Raw genomic sequence first — 26,410 nt, 5'->3', positions numbered from 1 at the left:
GGTGCATAATATTTGAATAGGCAGAAGGAAGGGCATTTCAGATAAAGGAATATAATTAACGGAGACATCAATATAGGAGAGAACATGTGTGTGTGTGTGTGTGTGTGTGTGTTTGTTTGTGTGTGTGTGTGAACAACGAGGGACTCAATAAGGCTGTAGGGTAGGATTTATACTTGGGAGTCATGAGAAAGATAAAGGTAGGATCACAGAATCATGGATCTAGAATTAGAAGGGACTTTAGAGGCCATTTGGTACAACCCTTACATTTTTACAGAGAGAAAAACCAAGGCCCAGAAAGGTTAAGTGATGTGTACAAGGTCACACAGGTAGTATGTAACAGAAATGGGTATTCTGAATCCAGAGTCAAGTGCTCTTTCTACTGTAGAAGGGTAGTCTAGAGTCAGGTTGTGTTGGGGCCTTGAACATTAGACCCAGGAGTTTGGACTTGATTTATGGGGCACTGGCGAGTCTTGGTAGAACTTCTCTTTCCTTTATTCTCAGCTATTATGACTTAGTCCCTTCTCACTCACTTCTCAGTTACCTTCAAGCATTTTGGCATTGAAAACTGTGGCCATGGGAAGCCTCAGATTTGTAGAAACAGAGAGAGAAGAGATTTCTTGAGTGTGTTGACCTTAGTCCCTCTCCCTGCCTTCCATGTGGCAGGTCCTGAAATGGGTAGAGGAAGCCATCCAGGTCTCTAAGGTCCACCTGCTCTCCACGGATCATGAGGATGAAGGGGAACACACCTGGCAGATTCCAATTGATCCCAGTCTGAAAGAGGTCACCATCTCCCTGAGTGGTCCTGGCCCAGAGATTGAAGTGAGAGACCCATTGGGTATGGAACTGAACTTCCACTGCTAAACTTGTCTTCCCACCCTAGAGTGGGACATGATAAATGTGGGGCTGGGTGGAAGAGGAGGAAGAATATGAAATGGATGCCTCGAAATTCTGCTAGATGTGGTAGAGAAGTCCTTGGACCATCACTCTCAAATGGATGGCTCTCTTTGGAGAAAGTAGGGAAGAGGACCAGAAGCCAGTCTGGCCTAGAGGATAAAGGAAAAAGAACTGGGTTGGGAGCCAGAGGACCTGGGGTCATGGCCTGTCTTTTCCATTTACTACCTGTGTGACCTCGGGCAAGGCACTTCACTTAATCCAATCCAGTAATCCAATAAACCTTTATTAAGCGCCTACCACACTCCTGTTGGCTTTAGTGTCTTCATCTACAAAATGAGGGTGTTGGGATTGGCTACCTGACCTCTGAGGGCCTTTCCAGTTCTAAATTATATTATCCAAAACTATTTAAGAAACATTATGGCCCAAGCATGGAAGAGTTAGACAAAGTGCTTGTTCAAAAGGATAATATGGGGCTAGGATTGGAGCTCCTAAAGAGTCTTACTTGGGTGGTTCAAGATCAGGGATTAGAATGTGGGTTTGGTGGAGGAAGATAGTTATAGAAGAATTAGGTTTCCAGGGCATGATAGGGAACCTTCAGTGGTGAGGAGGGAGCTATGGTGAAAGGTATATGATACTGCGAGAATCCTATCCCAGCCTATCAGGGACTGTCCCTTTTGTAGTCAAGAAAAGGATCATAGCTCTAGACTTGGAGGATGTCTGAGACACTCTGAGGAGAGGCCATCTTGCCCAACACCCTCATTTTACAGTTGAAGAAACTGAGGCTTAATGAGGTTTAGGGATTTGCCCAAGGTCATACAGGTAGCAAGTATCAGAGGAGGGTTTTGAACATAGGGGCCTCTGACTCCAGAGACTCTTTCCATCATGGCATCATGAGTTTTCTTGATTGTTTGTGTTTCACTTAGAGAGGATTCTTCAGAAGGAAGAAGGACTGAACATGCTTCTCAACATCCCAGATTCTGCCAAAGTGGTAGCTTTCAAGCCTGAGCACCCTGGCCTTTGGTCCATCAAGGTAGGGTAGAGGGAACATTTAGGGTGGGAGGAGAGACTGGGGCAAGGAATTAGAGATGAGTAGGAGAGGTTTGGAGGAGAACATTTGAGGGTGGTTGGTGGGGAGAAAGGTACGGTATAGGTTTAGGAGTAGAGGCAACTCCAGAGGCCCAGCTCCATTTCCCTCCAATCTTTTCTAGGCCTGGGACAGTGGGTGGATATGGATTATGTGTCTAGGGTAAGGGTAAAGAACTGAATGGGCTAAGAGTCTGGATTGATGTGATCCTTAATCATGTAGGTGGTCAGAAGAGGGAGGGTGGAGGTTCTGTGTTTGACATTCCCTGGGACATGGGGATGGGGGCTCTGATAGATCTATAGCAGCGGCCGCCACTCGGTGAGGATCACGGGCATCAGCAACATCAATTTCCGAACTGGCTTCACCACCCAGCCCTCCCTGGACCTCAACCATACCATTGAGTGGCCCTTGCGAGGTATGGTGGTTTTGGCATCAGGAGTTGACCTTGGGGAGAGAGAGAGAGGAGAGAATTTGCCTTTAGAGTTTTCCCTTCTCACCTGGGGCGGCTGGGAACCTCTCCTTTCCCTTCCCCCTCATCAAAAAGCCCTCTGTCTTATGTTCCTTACTTTCTACCATAGTTTGCTAAAGAAATCTGAACTATTCCTTCCAGGTAGTATTCTTATATTTTCACAAGGCCTTTGTGCAACGTAAAGGGATGATTTATTTGTTTGGGAATTTCAGGCACTGGACTAGGAAGATGAGGGAGAGATCTGGGTTTGGGCCATGCCGAACTTAGATCTTTTCCTCCACTGCTCACAAAACTATAACCCATTCCAATGGGTCTTCCTCTTTCTTCTGCAGGGGTTCCCATATCCCTGGTGATCAACTCCACAGGTCTGCTGTCCCCAGGGCACCTAGACTCAGTAGAGCTTTCCCACAGCTCTGGCCAGTCCCTGCTGACCCTGCCTGCTCGGCCTTTATCCAATACCTCCTCCCACCAGTTGTGGGTGGGACCTCCCTTTCAAGTGCCCAAGGAAAGCTTTTACCTCAGGGTGAAGGGTGAGGATCATGAAGGCAATCCTCTGCAGCGCATCTCTAATGTAGCCTACAATGGAGTGGCTCCAGGTAAGCAGTCACCCTTTCCACCAGCCTTGGATATTTGAAGTCCATTTCTTCCAGAAGTTCTCTCTTCTCCACATTGTTCTCTTCCCTCCTTGAACTCCTAAAGTTCTTAGAGTCATTACAAATTTGAAAATAAAAAAAATAGAAGTGCTTAGGGTCTACATGGTACTGTGCTGTAGTTAATGATGATGACTGATCTATCAACAAACATTCGTTAAGCACTTAACGTACTAGTGTTAGGTGGCACAGTGGATAGAGTACCAGGCCTGGAGTCATGAAGACCCAAGTTCAAATTTGGCCTCAGAAACTAGCTGTGTGACCTTGGATAAGTCACTTAATCCTGTTTGCCTCAGTTTCCTCATCTGTATAATGAGCTGAAGAAGGAAATGGTAAATCATTCCAGCATCCTTGCCAAGAAAATCCCAAATGGAGCAGTTAGGTGGTTCAGTGGATAGAGCACTGGCCCTGGAGTCAGGAGGACCTGAGTTCAAATCTGGCCTCAGACACATAACACTCACTAGCTGTGTGACTCTGGGCAAATCACGTAACCCCAATTGCTTCACCAAAAAAAAAAAAACCCAAATCAAAACCAAAAAAAAAAAAAACCAAACCCCCAAACCCCAAAAAGCCCAAATGGAGTCACAAAAATCAGACAAGACTGAACAAAAAATGAGGAAACTGAGGCAAACAGGGTTAAGTGCCTTGCCCAGAGTCACACAGCTAGTAAGTGTTTAAGGCCACATTTGAACTCAGAAACACTATCCACAATGCTACTTATGTTCCTGTTGATTGGATTTAACTGGCCCTAACATGCCCCACCCCCACACACAGCTGGAGATGTTGGGGAAGCTAGTTAGAGATGTAGATATGACTTAAATTTCAACAGCTCCATAGATCTGGGAATTTACAACTCAGTGGGAAGATTCCCCCTTCATCCCTAATAGCACTTAGTGATGACAAGTCATCACTGTCAAAGTCCAGGTGGTGTGATGGGGTTGGGGAAAATTTGGATTCCAGGCCACCTCCAGGCTACCTCCAGCCTATCCCTTTTGTCTTTGCTATTGCTCATGGGCCTCAGAAGGAGAATGTGAGCTTTCTCTGCACAGCTGGGAGGCTGAGTTTCTGGGAAGGAATTTCTGCAGGGGGAATAGCAGTCTTCTTTTTCTTCTTGACCAACATGATTGTTGGAGTTCAACACTGACTTCTGATCTCTGTCTTTGTTTATGCATTAGATAGAAGGGGGGGGATGTGGTTCGGGGTTTTTGTATGTGTGTGTTGTTTTTCCATCTGTCTGGGAAACATGGACCTTGGGAAGGAAAGTTAGATGTACATCTTGGAGCAGGATGCTCTGTCTGGAGATAAGATGGTGGTGATGCTGTGAACTGAGATCCTGAGTCCCTGGCACTTTGAGGTCTTCAGAGGAAAGGGGGAAGGGGAAGGCTTCAGAGTCTAGCCAGGTCCTGGCAAAACTGCTAGTGAGGGGAGGAGGGTGGGCTGTGGGATGCTCACAAAGATGTTGGGTAGTGGTCCAGGCCTCTCATCCTCTGGGATGTGGCTGTGAGCCCGTATGACTGTATCATAAGCTTGCCCCACCCTGTTTTCTGAGGAGGTTGGCCACATTGTCTTACCCTAAGTGTATCTCTATGGGATTGGCTTTGGGGGGGGGTGCAGAGATTTGTTTCTCCTTTGGTCCAGGGAGGAATGGGGTATACGGAGAAGCTGAATAACTGCCTGAGGTCCCACAATGAGGGAGTGACAGAAACAGGGATGAGCCTGGAGTTTGCAGTGTCATATTGGAAAGGACTTTGGAGAGTGGTGGAATGAAAGAAAAAAACAAAAACAAAACACTGAACTGAAATTCAGGAGATACGGTCTGTATTTAGAATCACAAAATTCAGGAACTGTATGGGAACCCAGTGGCTATTAACTCCAGTCTATCCATGAAAGGAATCCCCATTGGAACCTAACCGACAAGTGGGCAAAGGATCTTGACTCTGGCACGGTAACTATATGACTTTGGCCCCAAGCCATTTCTCTGTGTGGGTCTCAGTTTCCTCATTTGTAAAACAATAATTTCTACTGTTCCTTTCAACTCTCAGAGCCAAGTCTTACTTAGATCATCCCATGATTTTGCAAATAAGAATGATGAGATGGGGAAGTAAATTGCTTAAGGCCATACTTTTAATTATTATTATTATTTGTAAAACAATAATTTCTACTGTTCCTTTCAACTCTCAGAGCCAAGTCTTACTTAGATCATCCCATGATTTTGCAAATAAGAATGATGAGATGGGGAAGTAAATTGCTTAAGGCCATACTTTTAATTATTATTATTATTTTATTTTCAGGCAATTGGGGTTAAGTGACTTGCCCAGGGTCACACAGCTAGTAAGTGTCAAGTGTTTGGTATGAGGCTGGATTTGAACTCAGGTCTTCCTGACTTCAGGGCTGGTGCTCTATCCACTGCACCACCTAGCTGCCTCAAGGCCATATTTCTGATTAGGGCAGAGATAAGGTCTCCGGACTCCCAGGCTAAGATGACTGTTTTTTAACCATAACACCCTTCCTCCTTTCTGTTTCTCTCTGGATAATGAAAGTAATGGGTCTCCTTGAGGCTGGGGTTGGCTGAGATGGATTTGAGGGCTGGCCTTTTTTCTCCTAGGGTACATTTCTTTGGAGGCAGCTTCGTGGTGCAATGGATAGAATGTTGGGCCTGGAGTTAGGAAGAACTGAATTCAAATACAGCCTCAAACATTTATTAGCTGGGTGACCCTGGGCAAATCACTTAATCTCTCTGACTTGTAAAATGGGAATAATAATATACTTACTTTTCAGGTTGTCATGAGGATCAAATGATATAACATTTATAAAAAGGACTTAGCATGGTACCTGGCACATAGTAGGCACTCTATAAATGTGACTTCCTTGCTCTTCCCTAGGTTCTCCACTGGTGACCATGCCCAGCAAGATCCATGGGTATCTCTGGCAGCCACTGCTCATCTCTTGCTCCATCCATAGCTCGCTCCCTTTTCGGCTCCAGCTGAGACGAAATGGAGTGAAGCTAGGCGAGGAAAGGCATTTCCAGTGAGTATGAGTTTAGAGTTTGGCTGCAGGGCCCATTCTCTGCAGCCCTGTGGCTTAGGCAGGGCTTCGGGCCCCCCTCACCCCCATCCCAGACTTTAGAGGATTCCAGGGCCTTGCTTGGAAGGTGGTGGGAAGACTCACTAGCTCTCCATCAGGTTGTCCTCTCAGAAAGGACACAGGCCTAGAAAGGGGAAATGGCACCTGATTAGTGGCATCTGAATGCGCTTCTTCAAACATTCCTCCTAGATAGGCAAGAACTCCCTCCTAGGTTGAGCTAAAGTTAGCTGGGGTCTTCTTGAGATTGAGACTAGGGAGAGGACAATGGTAGAAAATGTGTGTATGGGGTGGTGTGGGTGAGTCTGAATAGGAGTAGGTAAATTGATCAATCAACAGGCATTTATTAAGCTCCTACTACGTGTTAGGTGCTGGGGATACAGAGACAATAATGAAACAGTCCCTGCCCTTGCACAGTGGGTATTCCATGTGTTTGATTTGTAGGGCGTCAGGAAACAGCAGCTGGGAGATCCCTCGAGCCTCCAAATCAGAGGAAGGCACGTATGAGTGCACAGCCGTGAGCCGAGCAGGAACAGGAAGGGCAAAAACCCAGCTCGTGGTCACAGGTTTGTACTTTCCCAATACTCTTCCCTCTGGCTTATGCAGGTGTTTTTTCAGAAGCAGCTTCTCACCAGTAAGTGCTGTGTCCAAGGTTTGCATCTTTCCCAGGCTTAGAAGCAATTTGTTGAATCAGAGTTGAGAATTGGAGAAAACTTTAGAGATAATTTAATCCAACCTTCTTGCTTTATGGATGAGGAAAGAGTGGAATGGGCCTTCCCAAGGATACAAAGGTCCATGGCTTCTGATTTCCAAATCCAGTGCTCTTTTCACTGTATTTTCAATCAGCCTATCAATCAACAAACAAGCTGTAGGGAGGTTGAGGAGAGTGAGGATTGATAAAAGACCATGCTATCCCTTAAGATAAAATCATTAGGAAGTTACTGGTAATGTTTGAGAGAATTTCAGTAGATTTGTGGCCAGAAACTAAACTGCAGTGTCGAGATGTAATAGGGTGCTAAGGAAGTTGAGGCAGACAAGTAGACAATTCTTCCTGGGCATTTGGTGGTGAAAAGGAGGAGAAATATAGAACAGTAGCTTGAAGAGATGACAGGGTCTGATGAAAGTGTCTTTTTTTTTTTTTAAGATAGGGAAGACCTGAAGCATCTCTTTAGACAGTGGTAAGGACCTAGTAGGTAGAGAGAGTCTGATGATAAAGAAAAGGGATGTTCAATGGGGCAAGCTCCAGGAGGATATAGGAGCTTGGTCAATTGCCTAGTGTTTAGGTTGCTTCCAGTGTTTTGCTATTACGAATAGCATTGCTATAAACCCTTCTGAATGACAACATTTTCCTTTTGGTTATTTCCTAAAGATGTATTTCCAAATGTTAAATTGTTAGCTCAAAAAGTACTGAGAGGTAGTTTTTTAGGTCTCTTCTTACATATCAGCTTTAGTTTTGAATATAAATGTCATGCAGCATCTGATGAAATTGTCAGTGCTCCATAGGGTGTCGAAATCTTGGTTTGGAAGAGTTTCTGGCACAGTGGATTGAATCATTGAATCTTAGAATCACAAGGGACTTTAGAGGACGTTTACTCTAATCTTCTGCCCCATTAAGAAGTTCTCACTACATCATTGCTGACAGGTGTTCATCCTCTGTGGCTATTATTAACAATAATAGTTATTTAGAACATCTCATATTCCTCCAGCATTTTCAGGTTTATAAAGCACTTTCTCCACAGCAGTCCTGTGAGGTGTTATTGTTATCCCCATTTTATACATGAGGAAAGTGAGGCCCAGAGAAATAAAGTGATTGGCTCGCAGTCAGATAGTGAATCTGATCAATAAATGTTTGTTAAGCACCTACTATGTGTCAGGCACCGTGCTAAGTGCTGGGGATACAAAATGACAGTCCTTGCCCTCAAGGAACTGGTGAGGAAGACAACATGGAAACAAATATATTCAAAGCAAGTTTATATATAGGATAAATAGAAAATAATTAAAAGAGGGAAAGCACTGGATTTAAGAGGACCTGGGATATAGCCAGGCAGACATAAAGACAGACGGACAGACAAACAGACAGACAGATAGATAGATGGATAGATAGATAGAACGAGCATTTATTAGATGTTTACTGTGTGCCAGGCACTGTGCTAAGTGCTCAGAATGCAATTACAAACTAACAAGACAGTCCCTGGCCTCAAGGAGCTTACATTCTTGCGAAGAAAGATAAAGGGGGAGTATATAAAAAGCATCATGTGTAGTTGGCCAGGAAGTTACTTAGAGGCCTGGTTCCAGGCAAGGTAAGGATACAACTCAGAGAGTTCTAGGAATAATGTCCAAGGTTCTAACAGGGAGAGGAACAGAATGGTAGATGGAGTGCAGACAGCATGGCGTGGAGATGGCTAGCAAGTGGTGTGTGTAAGGATCTTCAGTTCTTTGCAATGCAAATCCCAGACATCATCCCCTCAGTCCTAGCCTGACTTTGTGTTCTTCCACAGACCCCCCACCCCAGTTGGCTCCTCCGAAGAATGTCATTGCGTCTCCAGGAGAGACGGCCCTCTTGTCATGCCATGTTCTGGACAAGGCTCCCTACAACCTGACCTGGATCCGTGATTGGAGAGCCCTACCAGCCTCACCAGGACGGGTGGTACAGCTGGCTAACCTGTCCCTGGAGATTAGTGGCATCATTCCCAGTGACGGTGGGAAGTACCAGTGCCTGGCCAGCAATGCCAATGGAATGGCAAGGGCATCAGTCTGGCTCCTTGTTAGAGGTGAGCCTTCCGGTCTCCTCCATCACCACCAATTAAAAAACGGACCCCAGTATGAACCTTAAGAGGTCATCTACTCCGTCCCCTTGCCTCCAGACAGCCCTTTCCCAAACAAAGGACTCTTGACCCTATTTGAGGAATCTCCAAGGAAAGCAATCCCAAAGCATTCCTTGGCCACTTGTACCAAAGTCCAACAGCCCTCAGTGTTGGCAAATTCACCCTAATATCTAACTTAAGTTGTTCTTGCTGTAGGCGAAGAGAAGAGTGGCATTCATTTTAGGTCAGTGTAGTTTTATCTTGTTCCTACCATCATCCTTCAACCCTGATGTGGTCTGTTATAAAGCCCCCAGAGACATAACTTGGAATTTTGAAGTGAGGGACAGGATCCAGGGATGGGCCTTTGGGTGACATGAATTGGGTCATTGGTGGGAAATCTTTTAGTTTAGAATGGTAATGACAGCGATCCTCATCCGTGTTGGAACAGCTTCTCCACACATTGGTAGTATTGAGCTTGACTTTAGGGGAGCCGAGGATCAGAATGCCCTGATCATTAGGGAGGGTGATAACTTGTCTGGAGGATGCCAAGAATGAGACTTGCCAGGCTGCCATTGAGGTGAGCACATCCAATAGGAATTATACCTAGAATGGTTGCTCCCTACATACCGGCTTATTTATAGCAGGTAGTGCTGGCCTCCTACATGCTACCATTATTGTCATCCATGGAAATGCCTTGATTGGCCTCAGTATTTTTTTCAGCTTCCTTTCTCTCTCTCCTGGCTAAAGCAGGGGCTGTCTAGGGCTCTGGGCTGGACGATGCCCTGGCCTTTGGCTCAGTCCCTGTTTTGACCTTCTTCTATTTCTGCAGAGCCTCCTCAGATAAGCATCAACACCGACTCCCGGCACTTTTCCCAGGGTGTTGAGGTGAGGATCAGCTGCACTGCTACTGGGTACCCTCCACCCCATGTCTCCTGGAGACACAAGGCCCAGGAAATAGTGAAAAATGGAAGGTAAGGAACAATGGGGTTCTGGAGGCCTGTTCAAGGGCATAGGAGTCATCACAGTGTGGTGGGTTTGAAGTCAGGATCTGGGTTCAGATACCTATTCTGCTCCTCACTGCCTATGTAACCTTGGGTAAGTCCCTTAACCTCTTTAGGACTTAGTTTTCCTTTTTATAAAATGAAGGGGTGGGATAGATGGTCTTTGAGGTTCCTTCTGGCTTTAAATCTCTGATCCTACCTCCATGCCTTTGCATGGGCTCTGCTCCCATGCCTGGATAACCTTGGGGCTGGGAGATGGAAGGTCTCTCTTCTCTTCTGGTTCTGCACTTAACTAGCTATATGACCCTGGGCAGGCAAGGTGACCTCTCTGTGCCTCAGTTTCCTCATGTGTAATATAGGAATAATAATTCCCTGTCCACCCATAAAAGTATGTGGAAAAAATCAGATAACAGGTGCAAGAATATTTTGGAAGGTGAAAAGTGCCATGCAAATGTAATATATATACATACATATGTATACACACACACACACATATATGAACATATATATATATATGCATGTATATGTATGTTTGTATATATGTGTGTATACATATATGTATATGTATAACCATCTCTTTCTCTTTCTTTTTTTTTTTGGCTAGGCAATGGGGTTAAGTGACTTGCCCAGGGTCACACAGCTAGTAGGTGTTATGTGTCTGATGCTGGATTTGAACTCAGGTCCTCCTGAATCCAGGGCCAGTGCTCTATCCTCTGTGCCACCTACCTGCCTTGTCTCTTTCTATCTTTATAAATAAACTATCACCACCATTGTCAACTAATCAGAAGGCCTTTGAGCTAAGTAGGGGAATTGAGGAATGTAGGATAGTAGAAAGAGCACTAACTTTATAGTAAGAAGATCTGGGTTTAAATCCTGGCTCTGCTAATCCGTACTGGTTATTTGACCTTGGAAAAGTCAATTTCCACTCTTTGTGACTCAGTTCACCTTTCTGTAAAATAAAAGAATTGGACTAGATGATCTTTTAGATTTCTTCTAGCTCTGAATCCTATGGTCTCCCTGTATTACCTTAGAATATACTCTCTATGCAGAGAGAGGCTAGACATGAGGGTGCTGGAGCATCTCATAGGTTGCTTAACCAAGTCATCCTGGTATGGTGAGATGGAGCAGAGCACTGAAGGAGCTTTGGTGTGGGAACTAGAAAATGCTGTAAACTTGAGGGTTCTGGGACTGAACAACCCATCTGGAAGCTCATGGCAAACTTTTTGGGCTTTGGCCTCTGGAGAAGGTGAAGAAAGAGGGGCAGGATGGATGGGCCTGGTGAGCACATCCTCCTGCCTCATATCTTATCAGCCTGTTTGACTTAAGCGTCTCCCTACTTTCTTTCCCTTGGCTGCCCTCATCCACTGCCTTTTTCTATCTTGGCTTCAGGTTTTTTGTGGATGACCAGGGTACTCTGATCATTCAGAGTGTGGCCCCAGAGGATGCTGGGAATTACAGCTGCCAGGCCACCAATGAGGTTGGCACCGACGAGCAGACAGTCACACTCTTTTACACAGGTATCAGTCTCAGAGCTTGTCTTCTACATTGTGGGGGTGGGAGGACACAAGCGTGAAGTTTTTTCCAATTGGAGTGAATTCAGCTTTCACATCACAGCAGCTCTTATATCTCTTCCTAGGTAATTCTTCCTTAGTTGAATTGAAAAGACTAAGATTTTGAGGGATGAGGACATCAGTTCTTTTGGGCCGTTGCCCTGTTTCATCAGTGTCTAACTCATCTCTCTGTCAAGGCCCTCTTTCCTTTTGAGGAGAGCTGGGAACCAGAATCCTTCTCTCTCCCCAGAACCCCCGTCTGTCTCTGCCCTGAGACGTGTGGTGCGGGCTGCAGTTGGGGAGGAGGCAGTGCTGGAGTGCAAGGCATCTGGGGTCCCTCCACCCCGAGTCATCTGGTACAGAGGTGGGTAGTGGGAAGGACATGCCTTCTGACAATGGGAACCCTGCCTAGTCTGAAGTTGGGGGGTGGGGAAGAGGAGAAGGAAGCTGTAGTTGTCAAGGAAGATGGCCTCAGGGAGATTTGGAGAGAAGCTCCTCTTTACTTCCAAAAGAATTTCCTATCCAGAAGAAGTTGAAAGAAATCTGAAAGACTACTATGTGGAAGGATTAGTCTTGTGCTGCTTGGCTTCAGGGCAGAACCAAGAGTCGGGATTAGAAGTCGCAGAAGTGGACTTTGGCTGCCTCACAATTAGAGCTGGCTGTCTCCAAGTGGGATGGGCCGCCTGAAGAAGCGGTGGCTTCCTCCTCCCTGGAGAACATCAAAAGGCAGTTGGATGACCATTTGTCCGAGCTGTTAAGGGAGGGGGCCTTCCTGGACAGGCACAGGTCAGCCTAGAGGCGCCTTAATGCCCCTGATGTTTTGTATGAGGGGGCTTTGGAGAGTCAGCCAAGAACAATTATATTTTCCCTCCTTGAGACTGCCAATTTCGAATGAGAGACACAGGGAAAAGAAATGGACAAAGTTATAACAAGTGTGGAAGTTGGGAGCTGGGAGGCCTAGCTAAGTTACCCTGGAAGTCCCACCCTTGTTCACAGATTCTGAGATATTGGAGGTGCTTCTGGTCTTTGGGTAAGCCCTGGAGCCCCTTTGTGATCTTGGACTGGAGCCTGAGGCCTACCCCGGAAGGAAGCTACTCTTTAGCTTGGTCTTGACTTTGAAACAGTATGTGTATGGTAAAAGTTCAGAGAGGGAGATGCAGGGAGAGAGAAAATAGAGAGTAGAAGCCTGGGCTCCTTACCTCTTAATATTTTCTGTAGATTTTCTCTACTTAAGAAGACAGACCTGATTTCCCTCACTATTATGTACAGGGAAGCTTAGGATGAAAGAAGGGAGCCATTTGCTTCAGGCCACTCAGCATACCCACCGTTGGCAATGGAAGGCATAGGACCCAGCCAGATATCTTGACCCTGGTCTCCACCCCCAGCATGCTCCCCATCTGACCATGTGCTCTAACCTAGCACTTCTCTCATCCTTTCCTACTCTGGGGCCCAGGAGGCCTAGAAATGATCCTGGCTCCAGAGGTGGCCCAAACTGGAATTCTGAGGATCCAAGAAGTCCAGGAGAGGGATGCAGGCAACTATATCTGCAAAGCAGTGAATGAGCTGGGGGCAGCATCAGCTGACATCAAGCTGGAGGTTGGATGTAAGTGTCTGCCATGTAGTCTCTTTTCTCCCTCCCTCTTCTCCCTATCCACCTGTTCCCCACCCTCCTGACCAACCCCCAACCCCACTCCCCAGCTCTTTTCATTACAGATGACCTGAACAAGTGGAGCAAAACATTACTTAGCATTTTGTCATGCTGGGCTTTGCACTGAGAGAGCATTGGAGACCCAGTGACACGCTGAGCCAGCTGCACCAGCCATAGGACAGATTAACAGAAATGTTAATCCGAGATGTTCAGGCCTGTTGGCTACTTTCATTATCAAAGACAAAAGGGCAGGACATATACATAACAGGAATAGGCAGGTTACTGAAGAGCAGGGAAATCCAGTGGTTAGACTGGCTGGGATAATGGCTGTCATTAATCATGAGCTGTGATCTCACCTTGCAGAAAGAATACCTTCCACCTCGTGGATGAGTATCACTGAAGTATTTGAGTAAGATCGAATCATGTAATTTTAGTCTAGAAGGGACCTCAAGATATAATAGATTAGAACATAGATCCTGCCTAGTCAGAGCTGAACTGGAACCTAGACCATCTAATCCAAAGCGGGAAACAGGGTGAGAGAGGGGGAGTGAAGTGTGCTGAGTTGTGCCCTTAAAAAGCAGGGCTAGGATTAGAACTCAGGTCTCTTGACTCCCCATCTAGGGCTCTTTGCATTGCGCTGCCTTCAGTAAGCGTTTAACACTGAGTGTGCTAGGTTCTGGGTGATGCAGAGGGAAAAGACGTGGTCCTGGCCTGTTAGGACCTTATGGTCTGGTTGGAGAGACATGCATCGCATGAAATAATCAGAGGACAGTGCAAGGCCAATAGAATCGAATACTCGATCTGGTGATTCAGACCATAAGTGTTCTGAAGCACAGAGGAGACAGGGATCGATGGGGGCTGGAGCAGCTGGGGAGACTTCAACTCAGAGGCAGTGCGGTATGGTGGAGAGCACACCAGACTTGGCTTGAGGAAGATCTGTGTTCAAATTCTGCCTCAGACACTTACTAGGTGTGTGACCCAGGGAAAATCGTTTAGCCTCTGTCTGCCTTGGATTTGTCATCTGTATTATGAGGAAAATAAAAGCACCTACCTTCTGGGGTTTTGTTGTGAGGAGTAAATGAAATAATATGTGAAATACTTTGCAAGCTGGAAAGCCCTTAATTAATGTTAACAATTATCAGTATTAAGAGGGAGGATCTGAGTTGGAGCCTCTCTCTCTCTCTCTCTCTCTCTCTCTCTCTCTCTCTCTCTCTCTCTCTCTCTCTCCCTCTCTCTTCCTCTCTCCCTCTCTCTCTCTCTCTCTCCCTCTCCCTCTCCCTCTCCCTCTCTCTCCTTCTCTTTCTCTCTCTCTCCCTCTTTCTCTCTCCTTCCCTCCCTTCCCCCTTCTTCCTCTCTCTCCTTCTCTTTCTTTCTCCCTCCCTCCCTCTCTCCCTCCCTCTCTCCCTCTCTTTCTCTCCCCCTCCCTCTCTCCCTCCCTCCCTCTCTCTCTCTTCCCCTCCCTCCCTCTCTTTCTTTCTTTCTTTCTTTCTTTCTTTCTTTCTTTCTTTCTTTCTTTCTTTCTTTCTTTCTCTCTCTCTCTCTCTCTCTCTCTCTCTCTCTCTCTCTCTCTCTCTCTCTCTCTCTCTCTCTCTCTCTCTCTCTCTCTCTCTCTCTCTCTCTCTCTCCCTCCCTCCTCCCTCCCTCTCTCTTTCTCTCTCTCTCTCTCTCTCTCTCTCTCTCTCTCTCTCTCTCCCTCTCTTTCTTTCTCTCTCCCTTTCTCTCTCTCCCTCTCCTTCTCTCTCTCTCTCTGTCTCCCTCACTCTCTCTCTTTCCTTTCTCTCTCTCTCCTCTTCCTTTCTCTTTCTCTTTTTTCTCCTCTCTCTCTCTCCTTCTCCCACCTCTCTGCCCCTCTTTCTCCTCCTCTTTTTCCTTCTCTATTTCCTCACCACTCCCACATCTCTATTCCCACCTTTCTCTCTCAGTGTATATATATATGGACACACACATACAAATGTGTTTAATCATGTAATACATATCATGAAATATGTGTATGTCTCTGTCTTTGTGTCTCTTTGTCTCTCTCTCACCCTGAGCCCTCTCTATCTCTTCTCTACACATCTATAGAATAATATTTACTCCTTTCTTACTCATCACAGTCTACTTTTCATTATACGGTTCTTTATGTACTTATCCTTCCTAATAGATAAAAAGTCCCTTGAAGAAAATAGGAACCCTTTATTTATTAATTGTTGCTGCATATTCCATGGGAGTCAGAAAGACCTTGGTTTAAAGCCTGTCTCAAACACTTACTAGCTGTGTGACCTTGGGTGAGGCACTTAACCTCTGTCTGTCTTGTTTTTTTTAATCGGCAAAATGAGAATAATGCCTGGCAGTGCCCACTTCACTTCACAGGGTTTTTGTGATACCCAAATGAAATCATTTGTTTAAAGTGCTTTGTAAACTTTGAAGTACTATATAAATGTCAATAATGATTGTTATTATCATACCACACTGCTTCTCCAGTAAGCAATGAATGAATGGGGAATGGGATGATAATCCCTGGCATCAAGTCAGGGATCTTCAATGCAAGTAATATGGAGCTCCAGTTCAGGGTGTGCTAGTAAATGTTTAATAACCAGTTCTCCAGAAAAAAAATGTACTCATGATATGCTTTTAAATTTAATTTACATTATTAACATTTTCTCCTTCACTTTCTCTAAACAATCAATAAAAAAATCAAGCCCTGATTTGTAGCATTTGTCTATTTATGAGCTGTAAATGCTCACACTGAAAATTTAATAATCAGCTGTCTGGAGTAAGTTCAAGACTGCTCCAGTGTTCCCCTCCCCCTTCCCCCAGGTCTGGCTCAACTAAGTACCTGCAAGTCAGAAGGTCATAGGACTGAAACCTAGAAAGATCTTAGAGATCACTTAACCCAATTTTTTTTAAGCAATGGGAAAATTTAGGCCTAGAGAGGTGATGTAACTTTCCCAAGGCCATTTGTGTAGAAAGGAGCAGGGCCAGGATTTAAATCAATCAAGTTTTCTGACTCCAAATCCCAATAGTAATTGTTAACACTTTAAAGTTTCCCCATTTTCACCTTGGGAAACAAGCTGAGAGTGAGTCACTCAAGGTCACATACCTAGTAAAATGTCTGAGGCAGGATTTGAACTCATCTTTCTCTCTGAGTCCAGCTGTCTATTGACTCTATCACCTAGCTGCCTCTGTGGTCTTTCTACTGTAGTGGGTGGTTCTTGTGCCCTAGGCAATAATAATAACAGTATCTCACAAATAGCATCTTATAGCTTACAAAGCACTCAGTGATGTTACAGAGGAAGCCTACTGGCTCTAGAGTCAGAAAACCTGGGTTCAAATCCTGCCTGTTCCACCTAATACCTCAGTCAATCAATAAACATTTATTATGTCTGACCTTAGGCAAGTCACCTAATCTCTCTCAGCTTCCGTTTCCTATGCTGTAAAAAGAAGGGGGTTCACTCGAGGGCTTCTGAGGTTCCTTCCAGTTCTAGATGTATGATCCCATGGTCCAGGACGCTGAGTCTCAGAGAGTGTTCGGTGACCTGCCTTGTGGAGGGCTCGGTGCAGCATGGAAGCAGTGGGCAGAATTTCTTGGGCCTGCTCTTCCAGGATAGATTTCAATGTGAGGTTTCTGAGGTCAGAAAGGGAGAAACAGGTGCTATATGGTTCTGGGGCCAGTGGGAAGATGGAGAAAGCTTTCTGATGGGAAAGAGGAGTTTATTTACTCCTGGAGGAGGCCCAGTGCTTTCTGGAGAAAAAATGGGGGCAGGCCCCTGCTCTTCACGGGCACAGTGGGTCCTGGCAGGAAGGGTGTGAAATCAGGTTTCCTAGCCATACAGTGGCAGCTGAAGACTGACCGCTCCTGCCAGCTTGGCAGGGACCCCAGGGCAAGGAATGTAGTGGGCTTGGGTCCCATTTCCTGACACCAAGTTGAGGAATTCCACCCCTGGTGAATGTTTGAAGTGAGCCAGGAGGGTAGGCCTCTCCTTTCCAGAGAACATCCTGATGCTTTTTCGCCCCTATGCCTTAAAAGACAGGTCTGGTGGATAAACTATCTCCCTTACTTATTTTCCCTGCTGGTCCCCAATGATACAAAGACTATTCCACTTCCTTTATTCCAAGCACTGTCGCGTAGGGAGGTCCCTAATGTCCAAGCTTACTGAAAACCATCAGGGACAAGAGGGGGAAGTGGAAGTCCTTGTCTGGTGGGCCTGGGGGCAACAGGAGGGATATCAGACTCCTGGAGCACTGGATTGAAACTGAGGACATCTGAGTTGGAATCCTGACTTTAATACTTACGTTGTGTATGATCTTGGGCAAGTGATTTCACGGCTCTGGGCCTCCATTTCCTCATCTATAAAATTAAGGGATTATACCATATTATCTTTAAGGTGTCTTTCTGCTTTGAATTCTAGGATTCTTGCAATGCATGTGGCCTGTGGGGATATTGTCATAGGCTAATTTATTATTATAGGCAACCATGTGGTGCAGTAGATAGAGCACTGGGCCTGCATTCAGGAAGTTTGTTATTGTTGTGTTTCAGTCATGTCTGACTCTTTGTGACCACATTTGGTGTTTCCTTGGAAAAGATACTGGAGTAGGTTGTTCCAGCTCATTTTACAGATTTGGAAACTGAGGCAAACAGGGTTAAGTGACTTGCCCAGGGTCACATAGCTAGTAAGTGTCTACGGCTGGATTTGAACTTAGGTCTTCCAGACTCCAGGTCTGGCATTCTATCCGCTGTGCCACCTAGCTGCTCTGGATTCAGGGGGTTGAATCCTTACCTCCCAAGGTTATTGTTGAGGACATGATATTTATAAAGTGTTTAGCACTATGCCTGGTCCATGGTTGACAATTAGTGCTTGTTCCTTTCCCTTCTGTATAGTCTCAGGGGGTATTAGCTCCTAGAGTGGTTTTTGGTTTTGTTTTAACCAGAGAAAGATTTCTTTTCTTTTTTTCTTATCTCCAGGGCGGGTTGGAGGGGAGCTAAATGCTAAACATGGGCAGCTAAGTGGCTCAGTAGATAGAGCGCCAGGTTTAGAGTCAGGAAGACTCATTTTCCTGAATTCAAATCTGGCGTCAGACACTTAGTAGCTGTATGACCTCGGGCAAGTCACTTAACCATGTTTCCTCAGTTTTCTCATCCGTAAAATGAGCTGGAGAAGGACACGGCAAACCACTCTAGTATTTTTGCCAAGAAAATCTCAAAGCAGGGCAACAAGAGGATGCAGTGGGTAGAGCTCTGGCCTTGGAGTCGGGAGGACCTGAGTTCAATCCAGCCTCAGATACTTGACACTAGCTGTGTGACTCTGGGCAAGTCACTTAACCCCGATTGCCTCACCAAAAAGAAAAAAAAACTCAAATGGGGTCACGAAGAGTTGGACACAACTGAAATGACTGAATAACAAAAATACCTCTTATGGAAGGTATTGGGAGAAAATCTTGAGAACAAGCAATCATGGACTCCTCTCTAGCTGACCTAGCTCCTTCATGGAGCCCCCTGGGGTCTGGATCGGTCCTCAGCTTTGCCTCCGAAGGAGGGGCCCACCTAAGATCTCTCCCCTGAGGCATCTTGGTCTGTGAAATGTCTTTCAACAACTCCTGTGCTTCCATATGCCAGAACCATTAAGACTGCTGTTCCCCTTTCTTGGGCTCCAGGTCTTTTCTCGCTTTCTCCTCCCTGCCCCCAACTGTACAACACCTAGGAGCCTGTCTGGCAATGGAGGCCTACAGGGAACTGGCCTCTGCTCCCTGGGTTCAGGGGCTCCTCTTCAGAGCGGCCCTGAGTTACGGGCACCTTCAGAATGCAGTCAAGGCAGGAGAAGGGAGCATGGGAGGGCAGGCTGCCTTGAAAGCTGCGCTCCCTGGACAAAGTCCTAATGCCCGTGCCCTGCATTGCATGAAAATGCTTTAGTAGGCTACATAGGGAGACTATTAAACGTTTTGTTGTCGTCGTTGTTGGACCTGTCCTTTCATTAATGTGGAGAATTCTCAGTAAGGAAATGTCCTTTATTAATGCAGAGTGGCACCTGCAGAGAGCTGCCTGGGCCACTGAGTTGAGTAGGATCGCATAACCAGTATTGTGTAAAAGATAGATCTCAAACCCATCTTCCTTGTTTTGAAGCCAGTGGGCACATTATGCCAGTGGAAAAATGTGTACAACTCATTTTGTCCATGGAGGCAGTACGGCATTCATGGATATTGAGTGCTGGCCTTGGAGTGAGGGAGGCCCGGGTTCAAATCCTGCCTAATAGCTGTAAGTCACTTAACTTATCTCAACCTCAGGTTCCTTATCTATAAAATGGTGATAATTGTGGTACCTATCTCATAGGATTTTATGAAGATCAAGTGAGATAATATATACTAATTAGTTCATGACCCTCCAGTCCCATGTAGGTATGAGCTGCTATTATTAAAAATGGAGATGAAGAGACATGAAATGATTGGAGGTGGGAGACTAGTGGAGGCTAGAACCCAGGTCTCTGCTTTGTGTCCAGCAGTTTAATCATGAGGCCATATGGTCTCTGATGAGAGCCTGAGGAGAGAAGGGGAAGGATGTTTTCCCTTCTGAGTTTCTTGGCAGAGGGATCACAGGTGGTGGTTTACTTAGAAAACCCTCAGGAGGATGGCGAGGAGGAAAGGGTGGCTTCTGCAGTTTCCTCATTCCGTTAATGGCATCCTCAGCCTGAGGCTGATGAGCACCAATTAATCAGTGTGTTCATTATGTGGGAAGAACTGCCCTTCTGGCTAGACCTAGTCCCCAAGAGGGGGAAAACCATTTGAACAAAACTCCCAACCAGGAGAAGTCTAGGCTTCTGCCCTCCCTCTTTCCCATACAGCCTGAGAAGCCCGCCTCTAGAGGGAGCATACTACAAAGTGGATAATCAGGGTGTCTGGCTCCCGGGGCCCAGGCTACCAGGGTAATTAGGAGGGCTGAAGCCCTAGAAAGGGATCCTAGGATCAAGATGGTCAGGGACCATATGATATAGAACAGAGCTGGTATGCAAACTCAAGTTCTCTGATGTGCCTGGGGAACTAGCCTCATGCTGTCTAATGGATCAGCTGGTCCTTCTGTGGGAGGATTGCAGCTGCCTGAATCTGGGCTCTCAGACAGGAAAACAAGAGGACAAAATCTGTTCATTTCCTATGCTGGTAACTGGGCAAAAGGTGTGGGTGCCAAACACTGCTGTAATTAGATGGTAGATGCCAGCTGGTTGTTTCAGGGAAATGTTTTATGACCCTGTCTCTCGGTTCTTGGTAGATAGCTGATTTGGGGTCTCTGCCTCCTTGTGAATTAACTTCAGGAGTAAGAAGATGCTGGCATAGTAGTTGGGAGAATACTTGATATGCTGAAAGTGGGGCTGTTTGTAGGAGATTGTGTAACTAGTCTGAGGCAGAGGGAAGCTGTGGGGAGTGCAGCCCTGGAAGGGGGCAGGATTGCCCTGTGCTTATCTCACCTTCCTCACTGGGGGCAAAAACTCTCTCCGGGTTATAGTGGAGTGGGGCAGAGACTTTGTATGTGACCTCCTTAACCCCCACAATTGTTGCAGATCCTTTTAGATAGAACTATCCATTCTAACACTAATGTAATTGATAATAACTCACGTTTATATAGCACTCTCAGGTTTACAAAGCATCTCCCCCCAAGACTTTGTAAGGTGGCTAGTATAAGTATTATGATCACCATTTTTTATATAAGGAAACTGAGTCTTGGAAGCGCCTCTGGTCAGTCACAAAAATGACAATGAAGGAGCAGTATTTGAACCCAGGTCTTCCCAACTGCAAGGCCAACAGCTCTATCTGCCTTGCTAAGCTGCTTCTTAACCTCAGCTACTTAGCCTTTGTTTTATTCTCTAATTGGGTGTGTCTTATGTGTCTCTGTTTCTAAGACTGAGCTTTCTGTGTCCAGTGGGATGGGCCCCATGGCTTAGAGACAGCACAACAGCTGATGAGCCTAAGAGCTCTCTCTTCCAGTGTCTTACCCTTCCCTTAAACAAACAGCTGCATGTGTTAGCTCCATTCAGCTCCAGGGCCCTGCTCTGGCCCAGAGGGATGGAGCTGCTAGACAATCTCTCTGCTTGCCTTCCTAAGGCTGTGCTGCTGCTGCTCCTGCCCCTCCACCCCAACCCCAAACCCATCTCAGCTCCTCAGTGGGGATTGGGAATTGCCTTGTCCCTCGGATGTCAGATGGAGGTGGAGAGCTGATGCTCTCTGGGCACCATCATTGCTAATGAACATTTATTCAGGAAATATTTGTGGAACATTTGCCTTGTGTTGGGTGATACAGGGACATCCAGAGAAGATGTCATGGTCTCTGCCTTCATAGACTATATAGACTAGTCGGAAAGATATGAGATTCATGTACATTCAACAGACATCGAACAAGGAATGGTAGAAAGAGTGCTTGATGTTATATTCCATCATACGACCTGGGTTCAAATCTCATCTATGCTACTTAGTCATGGATCCTCTCTGAGCTCCAGTTTCCTGATATGTGAATTGAGCAGTGGAGGGTGTGGTGTGGGTATGGTTTTATTTAGGGCACACTAAAAGTTAAGGTGGAGGAAGAAGAGATCCTATATGGGCAGGATTAGATGGAAGAAAGTTTTATGGAAGAGGTGAGATTTGAGCTGGTCCTTAGAATAGGTAGATTGGATGATTAGATAGATAGATGATAGCATTAAGTACTTCCTGTGTGCCAGGCACTGTATTAAATGCTGGGCATACAAATATAAGGGTCAGCTGGGTGGTACAGTGGGTAGAGCACCTGGCCTAAAGTCAAGAAGATCTGAGTTTAAATCCAGCCTCAGATACTTCCTAGGTGTGTGACCCCTGGCAAGTCACTTAACCTTGTTTGCCTCAGTCTCCTCATTTGTAAAATGAACTGGAGAAGGAAATGGCAAATTACTGCAGTATCTTTGTCACGAAAATGGGGTGACAAAGAGTCAGACACAACTGAAACAATCGAACAACATACAAATACAAATAAGCAAGACAACCTTTACCCTCAAGGAGCTTATACTCCAATGGTAGAAGACACCACATCAAGGGGAACTGGAAATGTGGGGGTTATCACTTAGAAAAAAAAGAAGAGGAATAGGGCATCCCAGGTGCCAGGGGCAGAATAACTGGCGTATGCAAGGTGTCCCAAAATTTTAGTGTTATTTTAAGCTTCATATAGTACTTTAGATCATAGCTGTTACATGCATAGCACTTTAAAGTTTGCAAAACACTTCATAAATATTTCATCCTCACCACAACCCTGGGAGATAGGTGCTATTATTACCCCCCATTTTACAGATAAGGAAACTGAGGCAGCCAGTGGTAAAGCAACTTGCCTAAGGTAACACAGCTAGTAAGTGTCTGAGGTCAAATTGGAACTCAGACCCTGCTGACTCCAGGCTCAGTGTTCTAACCAAAGTGTTTTACACCTAGTTTATCATGTGAACTCCTGACAATTCTATGAGGTAAGTGTATTCTGCCCCTTTTTCAGATGAGGAAACTGTGACTTGCTCAGGGTCACATAGCTGATAAGTGGCTGAGGTGGGATTTGAATCCTGATCTTCTTGACTCCAAGTTTAACCCACTATCCTCTAGGCTGTACTGCCCCTTGATGGGCAAAGGCTTGCAGCAGAGACGTAGAAATGACGTATATGTGTGTGTGAGCACCAGGAGACCAATTTAGCTAGAATAAAAGGTACTGGGGAGAAGACGGTGGAAAATGAGGCTTAAAGGGTGCAGAGTGAGAGCCAATGTGAGAGCCAATTACCCCACTTCTTTATTTGTACCCTTGAGATGATTTATAGATCATCTTGCATCCTGGTTAAGACTCAGCTTACTTCCTGCTATGGGAAACAGAAGCCAGAGTTTGGAGAACGCTTCTGGAGCTGTCTTAGGGTCTCTAGGTAGAGGGATTGTCTTGAGGGGAGAGATTTCAGAGAACTGGAGCACAGAAATAGGGTAGGCTTTCTGGGACTCTCAGCTGAGGTCCCTCTATTTTCCATTTCTTCCTTGTCTTGAGTCCGGAGGGAGAAGAGGAATGTGGAGTGAGTCATGTCATAGAGTCACAGACTTAGAGCCAGAAGGTTTTTAGAGGCCATCTAGTCCAGTTCCTGCATTTTGTAGACCAGGAAACAGAGGCTAAGGGTGGGGTCAAGTGACTTGCCTAAGATAGTGGGCACAGATAGTAGAGACAGAGTTGGGATTTGAAATGTCATCTATTGAAGAGCCAGAGATCTTTCCATAATACCACCCTAAATGAAACCCCTTGCCCAATTGCAATGGTTTCTATTGCAATGGTTTCTTTTTTTTAAAAATGAGCAGTTTTTAAAAATTATTTTATTTTGAATTATCAACAATCACTTCCATAATCTTTTGAATTTTAAATTTTTCTCCCCCTCCCTCCCTACCTCCCTCTCTAAGACGGTGTGCAATCTGATATAGGCTATCCATATATATTCCTATTAAACATATTTTCACATTAGTGAATTAGAAGTAAGTACGAATTAGAACCAGTAAGAGAAAACACAAGAAAGAGGAAACAAAACACAACAGAAGAAAAAAAAAGAGCAAATAGTATGCTTCAATCTGCATTCAAACTCCATAGTTCTTTTGGATGTGGACGGCATTTTCTATCAGGAGGCCTTTGGAGATGTCTCAGATCCTCGTATTGCTGAGAAGGGTTAAGTCTTTCAATATTAGTCATCGCACAACATGGCTGTTACTGTGTACAATGTTCTCCTGGTTCTGCTCACTTCACTTGGTATCAGACCACACAAGTCTTTCCAGGTTTTTCTGAAGTCTGCCTGTTCATCATTTCTTACAGCACAATAGTATTCCATTACATTCATAGACCACAACTTGCTCAGCCATTCCCCAATTGATGGGCATCCCCTCAATTTCCAATTCTTTGTCACCACACATAGAGCTGCTATAAATATTTTTGTACATGTGGGTCTTTTCCCATTTGTATGATCTCTTTGGGATATAACTCTAGAAGTACTATTGCTGGGTCAAAGGGTATGCACATTTTTATAGCCCTTTGCACATAGTTCCAAATTGCTCTCCAAAATGGTTGGATCATTTCACAACTCCACCAACAATGTATTAGTGTTCCAATTTTCCCACATCTTCTCCAACATTTATCATTTTCCTGTTTTGTCGTGTTGGCCGATCTGATAGGTGTGATGTGGTGCCTCAGAGTTGTTTTGGTTTGCATTCTCTCTCTAATCAATAGTGATTTAGAGCATTTTTTTTCATATGACTATAGATGGCTTTAATTTCTTCATTTGAGAACTGCCTGTTCATATCCTTTGACCATATATCATTTGGGGAATGACTTGTATTCTTATAAATTTGACTTAATTCTCTAAATATTTTAGAAATGGGCCATTGTCAGAGAGACTGGTTGTAAAAATTCTTTCCCAATTTTCTACTTTCCTTCTAATCTTGGTTGCTTTGGCTTTGTTCGTGCAAAACCTTTTCAATTTAATGTAATCAAAGTTATCCATTTTGCACTTTGTAATGTTCTCTATCTCCTGTTTGGTCATGAATTATTCTGTTCGCCATAAATCTGACAGGTAAACTATTCCTTGCTCTCTCAGTTTGCTTACAGTTTCAGCCTTTGTATCTAAGTCATGAACCCATTTTGACTTCATTTTGGTATATGGTGTGAGATTTTGATCTATGCCTAGTTTCTGCCATACTCTCTTCCAACAATAGTTTTCTGAATGTCGTTTACATATCAGCTAGAAATCCCTGAATCCCTTCAGAAAGTACGAATGTAAATTTCATGGTTTGAGGGGTTGTTGGAAGTTTTCCAGCAAAAGGGAAGAGTGATGAAAACTTCGCCATGAAGTTATTGTTTGTCCTTCCTTCTCAAAGAGGACCATGACATCAGGGAGGTGATGCCTTGACATGCAAGTGAATTAGATTTAAGTGAGGGAGGGCTGGGCAAAGTCCCAGCCTCGCTCTTTCCTCCACAGCCATGAGTCCAGTGGCAAGATATACATCAGGACGACTGGACATGGCCCAGGATGCAATGGGGGACCTTGGCCTTTTCAAACTAAGGTCTTTAACAGGTCTCACATTGACTCAGTCAACACCCATTAATAAGAAATGAGGCAGAGAATGGCTTCTTTGTCTAGTCCAAAAAAAAAATTGATCTGGGAGGTGGGACCTGAGACTTTGAGGGTTTAAAGTTAGTTCAAAGAGTCTTTAATAAAAACCCTATACATGATTCCTAGAGGCAGTGACAGGCTAGAATACCCACTCCCCAGCTGGGGCTTCTGGAGGCTTTGGGGTAACAGTTTGTGGGGTTCTACTATCTTCAGAGTCACACCCACTTTTGGAGGGTAGGGAAGCCTTTAGATGCTCATACCAGCCTTATTCCAGCCTGGCCTGCAGATGGGAAACACAGATTAGCCCAGTGTGTGGCTTGTATAGCTGGGGTTGCTAAAGGTCTCAGTTTCCTGTCTATAAAATAAGGGATTTGAAGTAGATGGTCTAAATTATTCTTCAGCTCCAACACGCTATGATTATGTGTTAGAGTGTTCTTTGATTCCACAGACCCAAGACAGACTGGGTAGTTGGGAGGGTACCAGATTTAGAAGAGAGTTGGCACACCTGGAGAGCCAGTCACTGGGCCCCAGACCCTCCAATCTCTGCCCCTTTCTAAGTCATCACTTCCTCTCTCCTCTTGGTCTGGCCAGTCTATCCAGCTAGAGAGAAGTGCAGGGTCACAATTAGGTGTTGGGTGGGGTCAGATCTGAGAGCTAGAGGGAAGTGTGCTGAGAAGAGAAGATGCCTCACCGGACTAATGGGGTCAGGATGAGGGAAACTTCAGTCAGAGGAGATGATGAGGTGGGTGGGGCTGTTGCCATTTCTGAAACCAAGAAAGTAGAGGCCATGGGGTTAAGCCCCAAGCCCTTCTATGAGCTCTTATTGAATGTGGGACACTCAGCCAACAATTATGTAATGATCATATTTGGAACTGTTAAAATGCCTTTGAATCCAAGGGTTTTGACACATAGAGACAATAATGTGTTCCCTTTGAGGACCCAGAGCAGTCAAGGGACGTAGTATAGCCCCCACTACACAGATAGGGCAAACCAAGGCCCACCACGGCCTGGGAAACCACCCATGGGACAGGTCCAAGGAGTCCTTTGTCTTCAGCTTTCATCCTTATATGTACTTATTATGATCACAATGGGATGGGTTAGAGCCAAGTTCAGGTTTGGGCTCCTTAAGCCATT

General features: G+C 45.3%; 1 protein-coding gene across 1 annotated transcript in view; it reads left to right on the top strand.

Annotated features, from left to right (window-relative positions):
- HMCN2 (hemicentin 2) overlaps positions 1-26,410 on the top strand; it is a 174,661-nt gene that overhangs the window by 23,354 nt on the left and 124,897 nt on the right. The window contains 11 exon segments of the mRNA XM_078149996.1: positions 664-835; positions 1,818-1,924; positions 2,273-2,393; positions 2,780-3,043; positions 5,980-6,124; positions 6,623-6,744; positions 8,677-8,949; positions 9,812-9,953; positions 11,373-11,500; positions 11,784-11,897; positions 12,987-13,136. Of these exon segments, the coding sequence (XP_078006122.1) occupies positions 664-835; positions 1,818-1,924; positions 2,273-2,393; positions 2,780-3,043; positions 5,980-6,124; positions 6,623-6,744; positions 8,677-8,949; positions 9,812-9,953; positions 11,373-11,500; positions 11,784-11,897; positions 12,987-13,136 (1,738 nt within the window).

Source organism: Phascolarctos cinereus, unplaced genomic scaffold, assembly GCF_003287225.1.
Source record: "Phascolarctos cinereus isolate Bilbo 61053 unplaced genomic scaffold, phaCin_HiC Scaffold_2;HRSCAF=192, whole genome shotgun sequence".
Classification (NCBI taxonomy): domain Eukaryota; kingdom Metazoa; phylum Chordata; class Mammalia; order Diprotodontia; family Phascolarctidae; genus Phascolarctos; species Phascolarctos cinereus.
The sequence above is the reverse complement of the archived record's forward strand: the minus strand, read 5'-3'. Positions and strand labels throughout refer to the sequence as shown.